The following is a 12,867-nucleotide window of genomic DNA, read 5'->3' as shown; positions in this document are numbered from 1 at the left end:
GTTTTTATGCAAACCTGCAATATAATTTAAATATACGTGACAATCTAAGAAACCATAATCTGTGCAGATAAAATAGCAAATATTTGTAATGATACAAGCATATTTTACCTTTAAAAATGTATTTATTTGTATCCTATTGACCTTAACAGACCACACAGAAGTCTGTTAGACACAATAAACAGATACGATAAAACAGTAAACTACAATACTTAGGCCAATAATTTAAATCTATACAAATCAGTTTTAAGAAATAAAGAACATAAAAGCCAAATAGCTAAAAACTTCAATGGGGTTTTCAACTTATTTTGAAAACCTCTGGATGACCTGTGCAGGAGCAGACAACTAAGACATTTGGGAAGGAAGAGAGGGGGCATGTAAAAATCAAGTTGCTTGTGGACACCTTTCCTATGGGGAGTTAGAGGCTAGCCAACACTTGAACATGTTGGCTCTTTAAAGAGCATCAAAAACTACCACACAGTGAAGAAGAATGCACTGACCTGCCTTTGGCTATAGTCTTATTTTCCACAAAATGGTTCCCGGGATTAGTTACAGGAGAGGAATGAAGTGTTGACTTAAAGGACTCCAAAGGTACTCACCACTTCTGTTCCTCAAAACAAAATGATGACACAATAGGGCAATATATCATCATGAAAGAGCAATATCTTTAAATTCCAGTACTGAAAAAAAGGTATGATGTAAAAAAAAGGCACACACACAAGACTAGAGTACATTAAAGAACCTTTCAAATCTGCACAATACAAGTAGTCAGTTGACATGTTGTGTTTTTGTATTTCATGAATTTAGTTTTTTTGCATTACTGATTGTGAGCCAAAACCAAATGTAGATACTACAGCCATAAGGTATAATGAAAGATTTGATCCAGTTTTACTTGATTTACTAATTTTTTTGCTTTTTTTGCATTTACGGATGCTAGACCTATGAAATAACTGAGAAATGAACAGGCCCTTACTTAAACAAATGTTTTTCATAGCCTTTAGGTAGGGAGCATTATTGAGAATGGCCATAAAAACCTGTCAGAGGGTTTCAGCATAAACCTAGGAACATTAGACTCACTTGCTTACATCAATTACTAATGCTTCTTTCAGTATTTATTTAACATCCATATTCACAGGAGTCCTGGACTTATGCATTAAAGGGGTTATAACCTGCTTTTTCCCACTTTATGTGCTGATTTGATTTTTCAGTTATTTGTCTGCATGGGGTCCTGATGCCTGCACAGTATGCATGAATGCGCATGCAAACTTTTACCTTTGATGGTGCTGCTGTACAGTGAAGGGTTTAGATCAGTGTGTTGAATAAAGGTGCAGACCCTCTTGGAACACTGAACCAGTTAACTTAAAAAACGTAACAATAATTGAGTGAAAAAATATATTACTTGTTGAAATTAAGGATGGAAAAGATTCTAGAATTTCACAGATTGACGATCCAAAGACAACACTATATGCATTTTTCCCCTTACTTTGAGTGGGGCTGCAACTTTATGTATGCTTTATAAATAATTGAAACCATAAGATTTCTTTGCGCCAAAGATGTAAATAGTATGTCTTGATTTTATTATTCTTTTTTTGGAGAAAAAATCATTAGAATTATTTTTATTATTATTAGTCTTTTCATGTTTATTTCTATTTTAACACCAATGATAACTGTCAGTTCATTTTGTTCTTGTTAAATTCTTCAGCTCTGTTCACACCACAATTGCAGCTCATCAACATTCATCTAAAACAGTGGTCTTCAAACGCAGGGCCACGGCCGAAAATGAGCCATGAAATACCCGGTGCCAGGCTGCCATTTGGCGGTTTAAAAGAAAAAATGGATACGCACCTCCGGTGCTCCTCTTCATCCGCGGCTTCGACTTCATCTCTCCACAGATGCCCAGCCGTGCGGCCAGAGGCACGTCTATGCTCTCTGCCGCACGCACCCGCTATGACGCGGCCATCATAGCTGGTGCGTGCGCGCAGAGAGCATAGATGTGCCTCTGCCCGCACTGCCGGAAATCTGAGGACAGATTAAGTTGGAGCCGTGGATGAAGAGGAGCGCCAGAGGTAAGTGTATTCTTTAGTGGTTTCTTTTTTATAGTGCCCTCGCTGTGGACATTTATTGGGGGGAGCACCCCCTGGGGACATTTTATGGGTGGGAAAGCACTGCTGGATACATTCTATAGAGGGGGGGGGGCATTGCTGGGGGCATTTTATAGCGGGCGGCATTGCTGGCAGCATTTTATGGGGGGGGCATTGCTGGCAGCATTTTATTGGGGTAGCACTGCTGGGGATTTTATTAATAGTGGAGAGGCCACTGCTGGACATGTTTATAAGTGAAGGGAGGCCGCTGCTGGACATGTTATCAGTGAGGGGTGGCCACCCCTGGACATGTTATTAGTGAGGGGAGGCCACTGCTGGTCATGTTATTAGTGAGGGGAGGCCACTGCTGGACATGTTATTAGTGAGGGGAGGCCACTGCAGGACATGTTATTAGTGAGGGGAGGCCACTGCAGGACATGTTATTAGTGAGGGGAGGCCACTGCAGGACATGTTATTAGTGAGTGGAAGCCACTGCAGCACATGTTATTAGTGAGGGGAGGCCACTGCAGCACTACTACTACAAATCTACTTTGAAGTGAGCTGTAAATTTGGTTGTATAAAGTTAAGAAAGCAGAGAGTATAACACTGATGTCAAAGTCGGGATCTCTGAATGCTACTCGTCTGTAATAGAAATCATGCATGAGACCAAAGTAGATTTTCTGGATGATGCCACCACATTCAGTCTTGAAAGAAAGATGATCTGGAATGTGTGACAGCTGCTTGGCAACTTCTGCTGACAGTTTCCCTTTAAGTTTATTTATGATCTAGGGAAAGTGGATGATTTTTTTTTCACTTTTTTAGGCCTTCTAGGGTACTTGAACCCTAGGGGAACTGATTGCTCATACCATATACTGCAATACTACTGTATTACAGTATATGGGATATTTACTGCAGATATGTATCAGTCTGTTAATGGTTGAATGTTATAGGTCCTGCACAATTTCAACGGGTGGTCACCCCCTGATGACCTAAAAATAAAAGACTGTTCTTCAAATAATTGATAACAAATGTATGTTCGTAGTTTTTTATGCATTTGGCTGTAGTTTTATGATCCATTTGGATGTACAGTACAGACCAAAAGTTTGGACACACCTTCTCTTTCGAAGAGTTTTCTGTAGTTTCGAAATATTTTCTAAAAATTGTAGATTCACACTAACGGCATCAAAACTATGAAGTAACACATGATAACTGCTTTGTACACTTTTGGCATTCTTTTGATAAGCTCCCAGAGGTAGTGACCTGAAATGTTCTTCCAACAGTCTTGAAGGAGTTCCCAGAGATGCTTAGCACTTGTTGGCTCTTTTGCCTTCTCTGCGGTCCAGCTCCATTGGGTTCAGGCCTGGTGAGTGTGGATGCCAGGTCTTCTGGCATATCACCCCATCACTCCCCTTTTTGGTCAAATAGCCCTTGCACAGCCTCAAGATGTGCTTAGGGTCATTGCCCTGTTGAAAAAACCAATGATGGTCCACCTAAATGCCAACCGGATGGAAAAGCATGCTGTGGAAACCATGCTGGTTCAGTATACCTTCAATTTTGAATAAATCTCCAATAGTGTCACCTGCAAAGCACCCTCACGCCTACTTCTCAATGCTTCACTGTGGGAACAAGGCATGTAGAGTTCATTCATTCACCTGGTGGTTGGAACCATAGATCTCAAATTTGGACTCATCAAACCAAAGCACAGATGTCCACTGGTCTAATGTCCATTCCTTGTGTTCTTTAGCCTAAACAAGTCTCTTCTGCTTGTTGCCTATCCATAGCAGTGGTTTCCTAGCAGCTATTTTACCACGAAGGCCTGCTGCATATAGTCTCCTCTTAACAGTTGTTGTAGAGATGTGTCTGCTGCTAGATCTCCGTGTGGCAATGACCTGGTCTCTAATCTGAGCTACTGCTAACCTGTGATTTCTGAGGCTGGTGACTCGGATGAACTTATCCAACGCAGCAGAGGTGACTCTTGCTCTACCTTTCCTGGGGCGGTCCTCATGTGAGCCAGTTTCTTTGTAGCGCTTGATGGTTTTTGCAGCTGCACTTGGGGACACTTTCAAAGTTTTCCCAATGTTTGGGACTGACTGACCTTTATTTCTTAAAGTAATAATGGTGACTCCTTTTTCTTTACTTAGCTGCTTTTTCTAGCCATAATACAAATTCTAACAGCCTACTCAGTAGGACTATCAGCTGTGCATCCACCTGACTTCTGCACAACACAACTGATGGTCCCAACCCCATTTATAAGTCAAGAAATACCACTTATTAAACATGACAGGGCACGCCTACCTCTTGAAGCTCATCAAAAGAATGCCAAGAGTGTGCAAAGTAGTAGGTAGCAAAGCAAAAGGTAGCTACTTTGAAGAACCTAGAATATAAGACCACAGTTGTTTCACACTTTTTTTGTTATATAATTTGGCCAGATTTGGCCTTGTGTAATCCAGCCCATACCCTTGCCCCTATGCAGCACTCTGAGGCGACATTTTGTTTACTGCGAGGGCACCGTGGCTACTGTAGGCTATCTGTTGGGGTACTCTGAGTATTGCCTTGTGTGGAACCTCTATAACTATTGGCTGTTGGTGCAGAGGGCAGTCTTACTATCGGCTGTTGATGTGGGGGCACTCTGACTATTCAATAACAAACAAAAGAAGGAATACAGCCTACCCCATGTTTTTTTGTGGCCAATTAAACTCCAGGGCACGGAAGACACCTTACTGTGCGGTGTGACTTGTGAAGAAAAAAGTGTGGATCTGGCTCAATAGAAGGCTTCAAAGCCTTTATTTCAGATAAGAGTGGCATCAAAGCACATTTACAGGAATTCGAGCAACGACTGTGCTCTTATTCATGATTGTTTCAGTATCATGTTGTTTCATACTGAAACAATCATGAGTAAGAGCACAGTCGTTGCTTGAAACATGTTGATGTGTTGCCTGAATTTCTGTAAATGTGCTCTGATGCCATGCTAATCTGAAATAAAGGCTTTGAATTTTACCATTGGGCCGGATCCACACTTTTTTCTGCACACTTTTTTCTGCCGGTGTGGGGGCATGGGCTTGCCATGTCAGTGTCTCGGGTTTTTTAACAATATGATTGTAGTGGTAATACTGTATAAATGTAACTACTTGCTCAAGTAGGTATTTTTTATAAAGTACCGTATATACTCGAGTTTAGGCATAGTTTTTCAGCACAAAAAAATGTGCTGAAAAAACCTAACTTGGCAAAAGGTGTACTCACCTTCCGACGCCCCTGTCCCACCGCCACTACCCCTTCCCCCCTGCAGGTCCTCTTCTATCTATCGCGGTCCTGGCATCGGCTCGGTATCCATGCGCGGTCAGGCCGTACGCTACACGGGGCTGGCAGGCCGTACGCTACACGGGGCTGGCAGGCCGTACACTACACGGGGCTGGCAGGCCGCACGCTACACGGGGCTAGAGGGGGCTGGCTGGCTATGTACTACAGGAGGTTGGTATGCTATGTACCGCAGGGGCTGGCTGGCGGTGCACTACAACCAAATGCATAAAAACTGAAAACTTTTACATACATTTATTTTCAATTATTTGAAGAACAGCCTTTTATTTTTAGGTCATCAGGTGGTTACAATCCGTTAACAGACTGATACATATCTGCAGTAAATATCCCATATACGGTCATACAGTAGTATTGCAGTATATGGTATCACACATTTCCGATCATCTTTCTTTTGAGGCTGAATGTGGTGGCATCATCCAGAAAATCTACTTTTGTCTGATGCATAATTTCTATTACAGAGGAGTAGCATTCAGAGTGAGCTGGCAGGCCATATACTGGAGGGGGCCGGCAGGCCACACCCAGGCCACACCCTGCAGGGGGGCCGGCAGGCCACACCGTGCACGGGGCCGGCAGGCCACACCTTGCACGGGGCCGGCAGGCCACACCTTGCACGGGGCCGGCAGGCCACACCTGCTCGAATCAATAGGTTTTTCCATTTTTTGTTAAAATTAGGGGTCTCGGCTTATACTTGGGTCGGCTTATACTCGAGTACATACGGTAAGTAATAAAATGACATTTGGCCCTTTCAACGGAACCACTCAAATGAGTTTGACACCCCTGTGTGTATATATAATATGTTATACACATTCAAACAATACATTTTATTGTTTTTTTTTCTTTTTTTTACATCCCAGGTTTTCTTGTTCTGTTTTCACATTTTTTGCCCTTTTTTAATGATTTTTTTTTTTTTCTTTTTCATGCAACAGATTAAGGTGGTTAATGCGTTCCGCAGCTCCTTGTATGAGGGACTTGAAAAGCCACAATCCCGCAGTGCCATCCATAACTTCATGAACCATCCAGAGTTCACACCACAGGAGACAAGACCTGATCCTCAGCTAACAGACAGCGACAGCGAGGGAGAGGAATCACAAGGTCTTCTGAAAGTACAGACGCACAATCACAATAACAACTCCTCTGTTGACCCACGCCCATTGGACATCACAGTATCACCATGTGAAAGCCCAGTCCACAGTATGGAGACCTCCATTTAACAACAATATAAAATTCCAGTTAAGCCAAGAATCTGGATGAGGTCACAGCTCCTTTCCTTGCTGTCCTGTCCTTTTGCTAACCTTTCTTAACATACCCACAAGTAGCCGTTTTCATCTCATTCAGGCACTGGCCATTTGAACACTATATTTTGGGTTTATGTAGCCAAAAATAAATTATCAACATCAAATAAACAAGTTTTTCATAAAGCCATAAGCACACTAAACCTCATGTATTTAAACAATTATAGAAAAAGTGTCTCTTATGCCTGTAGCATCCAAAAAAATTCAGCTTTCGTTTTGGTAACATTGGAAAATGAAATATGAATTCTGAATTGGTGCAACAAGCTCACTTTTTCTTTCAGTCTATTCGATAGGGACCACATTGTGTATAAGCATTCACCAAACACATAACCGTAAAACAGTAGACAGTCTGTCAATCTCTCTCTCTCTCAATATAAATGTTGTGTAGATCCCTAAATCATGCTAGTCTGCTGAAAATCACATAACTAATTGTATATTAAGCCTGTTCTCCCTCTGTGCAATATATGTTTGTAATCATAGTGTAACCATTTAAAAACCATCTTTAACACTACACTTCTCTATACCAGGCAGAGAGACAGCGACGTAAGCAGGCTCCCTGCAACTCTCGCTCAAGCTGCTGAGCTGCTAATGCGCATACACGAGATTTGCACAAAGTTCTTAAGTGGTTTGGATGACTCCCACAGAGCCCTACAGGCTTCTTTTTTAAAAAACAGGGGGATCTATGGCTATAAAAAGACAGATTGGGAAAGGGGAATAAAGAGAAACGCTCGTCACTGTAAATGGTCTACTATCAGTAAATGTGATAGTAGTTTTCAACTAAACAAATACTCATATTCACACATTCAAAAACTATGATTCATCTTAAAAAGTTTGTCACATATTCAACTTCACATCTATAACACAGGCGCTTGGTAATGTGGTCATAAACAGCGCATGTGAGTTTTAAGCTTTTAATGTTCTCTGTTTCCTTTTGTCTCGAGTGTTGCATGTTTAATTACATGTTCCTTGTCCTGTTGCTCCTTTGTAACTTGTATACCTTGCTTGTTCTTCTCTGCCCTGTCTTGTCTCTACCCAAAGATGCCACTAAAAAAGGGAGCTGGTGTTAGGATTCTATTTCCAACCGTTCCAAAGTGTGCCGTCCCTTATTTCTTAACCCAGGCACAGCACCCAATGTACTTGTCTTCCACCTTTAGGACTGCATTACCCCACAGCTTCTCTACCCCCAGACTGTCAATGAAGCTGTGACATTTTGCAGCATGCCAACTGCCGATGTCTCCCAATACCAAGGAGTAAAAACTGTGCCATTCTGCCAGTTAAGCTGGTGTTTGTACCCCCTGTAGTCCTGTTCCTTACACTTGGTGGTCTCCAAATTCTAGGGTAATGGTTTCAGGAATTGTTGATGGCAGGAGGGATACACTGCCATAGAAAAAGCATGTGTGTAATAAAGATTTAAAGACAAATAAGTGATTACACATACATAAATACACAAATACACTAAAACTGGTACGTTTACAATCACTGTTCCTGAGGGCTAATGAAATCGTGGAAATTTGCACTGCTGCTGATCTTGTTCTGCTGTCTAAAATTTTAAACTATGATGGAGCACGGTATGGAAACGGAAATAGATGGGCTGTGCACATCATAATAACACCCAAGTACAGCAGGATAATTTATTTCATGAGACTGGCAATGCTATTTATCAGAATTGATCTAGTTGGCAATAAGACTAATGTTGGCCGCAATGTATATTTATATTTGCCTTTTACCTATGCATGTGATAGTGGTTAAATTTCCTCACTCACAAGTTCTGAAGGATGGAGTGGATTACTTCAGCAGAGCATACTTTCCATTTGCTAAGTTGTGTCCACCTACATCACTCCTTTTTTCACTGCCAGAAGGGGTTTACAACTAGCAATGTGGGGAAAGAAAACCGTTCCCTCTTGGTGTAAATTAATTTCTTTTCCCCTTCTTGTGCCTTCGTATAGTTCCTGCACAACTCCGAGTTTTTAAGTGTTCCTTACAAAGGGAAATGTTTTTAAGATCTCCCCCTCCTTCTGCAGCCTATAACACTCCTTGATCAAGTGGGTCAAAATGATGGTCCCACTTGCCCGTTCAGGAATAGATTTTGGTTCCCGGTACATGTTAGTCACATTTGGGAATTAAATTGTTAAAATATCCCTAATGCTAACCAATTATTCCAGTGAGCAGGTTTACTCTCACGTGCCGAATATATTGTATCTCACCAGTTTTTTCAATTGTCAGTACATACAACAATCTATAATGTAAATTGTAGTAATCATTGAAAGCCTAAAGATTCAACTTTGATGCTTTCTGCTCACACAACATCTGTAATATATTGCAAAATAGTGGTAAGGATTTACATATTCAACAAAGATTGTGTACACTGGCAGCTGAAAGTTTTCACTTATATAGGATTGTAATACTCAAGATCTACAGTTTTTGCAGTGTATTGCCAGTAAGTAATGTATTTAGTAGTACTATTAACCCAATATAAAGCTTTATTTTCTACTTTGTAAATTGCAGCTATGTTATTGAATTAGCTACTTGGGGAAATGATATAGGTGACCTATTAGTAAGGCTTTGCAGGTCACCATTAAGCTGCTTGACTTAGTTGTAAGATAATTCTAGACATTTTAACAGTCATTACAATTTTACTTTTTCTCTTCAATTTAATTTTTATGCTTTCAGAAGTAAAAAAAAACAAAAAACTTTTGGTTTATTAATTTGGACAACCAGGATCGATTTACAGCTATGTGCACAATAGAGGTGGATCTAAGGCCAAATCACAGGTGCAATGCTAGTCTCATGCTCAGCAGTTGGTGCAAAACCCAGTATTGTGTTTTTGATTTCTCATACCACTGGCAGATCAGTGCTCTGCTGGCATGAAGCTGTCAAACTGAAATGTGTTTTTATACATGCATATATATATATAGATATATAAATAAATATATAAATTATGTTCATATATGGCAGGGCATTCTGCAGTGTACGCTTTTCATGTGCTGATTTTTTTATGTAAAATAGGTTTTTCTAATTTGTTTTGATGTTGCGTACACAACAGAGATCCTGAACTCTTATTTTATTTTTTTTTCTATATTGGGGAGACTGTAAGTCTTGGGAGACTTTTTCTGTTATTTTTATATTAGTCGTTTAATCCTTCATTGCCAGAGACGCTGACATTTGCTGTTACAGTTTTGTACTGCAGAGATCTCTTGGCAGTGGAATGCTTAGCCATATGAAAGGTAGTCTTACAAACTAAGTGCTGTGTTGGACAATTAAAAGAAGAGGAATGTGTAATGCATTTTGAAATTGCACATGGAGAGTATTTTGCAGCCGCAGAAGTGTGCAGAATATCCACTAGAACTCCAAAATCCTTCAACATTCCAAATACCTCTGACTGGATTCCCAATGCTGTCAAAGAAAATCACAACATGTTACAGGCAGAGCAAGGCATCTTTAACAGTGAGAAGGGTTTTTTTTGATGGCCTCTAATTTCACTTTCAATCATACATTCAGTTACTAACCAATGACAACGTAATCTACAATCAAAAATCTTCAGTAGCTGCTATTTGCAATAACGCTTTGAAAGTATACGTTGATGTATATCCTTAGCCTAAAGTTCACTTAGCTGCAAAACCCATGATCCTTTAACAACATAATTATGAATATGGTGTCATATGTATTGTGCAAGTACCCAGTTATGCTGCATTCACATCATGTTTAAGCCTTCTGTTGTGAGGACATGTCGGGTGGATTATGAGCACACATGGGATATGCCGTCCTGTTCCGCAACTGCCCCCCTGAAAGCTGGAGGATGATTGAACATTGAAGCATTGACTGAAGCAACCAGTGTACTGCTGCTGACCATTTCAGGTGTCTCCCAAAGTCCGCCCAAGGACCGACCTAGACGGTATACTGAGTGGAGGTCATAGGCCGTTATAGCTTTTGCTGAGTATATACAGTGTTTTCTTTTGGTTGAGACGTAAACTGTGCAGACTGAGGCAAGAAGGATGCCTCAATCTGCCACTTAATGGATAAGGATACCTTAAAGGAAAACTACCACTTGGGCAGTCCTGATTTAAACCATTTATACTTAGAGGTTAGGCGTTCGTAGTCTGCAACAGAACAGGCTTTCATTATAGCATCATCCCGGAGAAAAAAAACTACTTTTAAAGATATGCTAATTTGCGTCGGGCGCTCCTTCATCTACTAATTATGTACACCTCCACTCTTCGATTCACTAGCACTCCCTCCCACCCATTTTCCTGAGAGCTGGTGACGTCAGATGTGGCTGTCTAATAGTGAAATGCAACGCCCATGTGCAATGATGATGACATCATCCGGCTCTCTGGAAGTCTCCTACATGCGTGGTGTACATTGCTATAAAGCAGCCGCATCTGCCAGATTACTTTCACAAGACTTCTTGATTTTCACAATGACATCACCGGCACTCGGCCAGATGGGTAGGAGTGCTAGTGAGGGGTACATAATTAGTACATGAAGAAGCCCCCGGCCGCTAATTAGCTAAGTAGTTTTCTCCAGGATGACTCTTAACACCCGACCTGTAAGTTTAAATAGTTTAAATCATTGCAACACTAGAAAATGGAATCCCATCCCATCAGGGAAATCCAAAATGAAGCTACACACATGAAAACACATGAAATTTAAATATCTTCACAAGAGAAAACATCAAATGGACAAAAATAATAAAAACAAAAAAGGGGATACAGACCAACTGCATCCATATACCCATTCACAGTAGGTAACTGACACATACCACAAAAAGCTGTACCAGTAAATATGCCTAAATATGCTGCAGATAGAAAGCGGTAAGGACTACACTGTGCAGAAGGATGAGGGAAGAAGTAAAATACAAAATATGCAAAAGGTCTGTAATGACAAGATAAATATACATTAAACCCTCAAAAACATTTTCAGGTGTCAACGTTCCTATACCTACAAATGCTGAGAAATAAGAGGATGAAATGATGACCATCTGCGAACGTAATAATACCATACAAAGTGTGGTGGAAAAGGGAGTCCAGCAAACACCCAGTGTTTGATGTTTTCTCTTGTGTAGATATTTAAATAAAGATTTATTGACTTTCATGCTACATGTGTTGTCTATGCATTTTCAATAGTTTAAATGACTACCCAAGTGGTAGTTTTCCTTTAAGCACATATCCTGCTATATTTTGTGGCATACACACCGAATGTGTTCTAAAAATGCAATGAGAATGTAGCCTTAGTTGGTTTTACACAGAGCATCTCAACACATGTACTAAATGAATGTGAATCATAGTGTTCAAATAATGTTATATAGATAAGAACTTGCTTTCTGATCAGTTCATGTTAGAGAATTTACACTGGTAATGGTATTACAGTAGTTGAAATATATGGTTACAATAGTCTGAAACAACTGTATTGAAATGCTTAAAGTTATCCTAAAATGAAGAATGCAGCTCAAATAACCCTAAGGAAGGTAAAAAAATACTCAGTGTGGCCACATACTCTACTCCCCTTTATTATCCATTGCCATTATTATAAGCATATGTCCTAGAAGTCTTTCACAAATCTTGTAAACATTTTATCTGTCGCCCAGTACGAGCATGCCTTATTAAACTTGGGTTTCTTTACTTGTTTAACTTTATTTTCATTCAGTAATTGGTTAAACCAGCACTGTTATTTTGTATAAAACAACTGACTGACTCTATGAGTTTTGTGTGTGCATGATATTAAAGAACTGGTGATTATATTTTATTTTTTAAGTCCATTTGTATCAGATACCAGCACAACTTAAGTCTTGAAAATCACAGGATTCTGGAGTATATGTGCATTAAATAATGAAAACTTTAATAGTACAGAGACTTTAAAAGAAATTTGAATTAATTGTTCAGTGCTGCAGGCATTAGTCGGGTATAAATAAAAATGCTCCCGAAAAGCATGGTAAGACTTGTCTAAAATGTGTACAGGACATTAAGAATTAAACTAGTTATGGTTACACTCCTCGGTCAGATTTACACTGCTGCCCCCCACGGCAGTGTGAATCTGCTCTTGGGCTGGTTGAAAAAAAAAGTACTGTAGGAATGTTTAGTGTTGGCGCTGTAGTTCGGCCGGCATACAAGGGGTCTCTGCTTCATATTTCTGATGCAAGGACTCTCATTCAGTACAATACTATTAATATACGGATTCATTTTGCA

General features: G+C 40.2%; 1 protein-coding gene across 5 annotated transcripts in view; it reads left to right on the top strand.

Moving 5' to 3' along the window:
- Nucleotides 1–12,422, top strand: part of ATP2B4 (ATPase plasma membrane Ca2+ transporting 4) — a 240,537-nt gene extending 228,115 nt beyond the window's left edge. For 3 of the 5 annotated variants that reach the window (XM_072137311.1, XM_072137308.1, XM_072137307.1), the window contains one exon: nucleotides 6,320–12,422. In XM_072137311.1, coding sequence (XP_071993412.1) covers nucleotides 6,320–6,604 — 285 coding nt within the window. In that variant the 3' untranslated portion in view covers nucleotides 6,605–12,422. The remainder of the gene's footprint in view (nucleotides 1–6,319) is intronic. The other 2 variants (XM_072137310.1, XM_072137309.1) reach the window with 1 other exon arrangement.
- The last annotated feature ends 445 nt before the right edge of the window (nucleotides 12,423–12,867 follow it).

Source organism: Engystomops pustulosus, chromosome 2, assembly GCF_040894005.1.
Source record: "Engystomops pustulosus chromosome 2, aEngPut4.maternal, whole genome shotgun sequence".
NCBI classification, from domain to species: domain Eukaryota; kingdom Metazoa; phylum Chordata; class Amphibia; order Anura; family Leptodactylidae; genus Engystomops; species Engystomops pustulosus.
The sequence above is the reverse complement of the archived record's forward strand: the minus strand, read 5'-3'. Positions and strand labels throughout refer to the sequence as shown.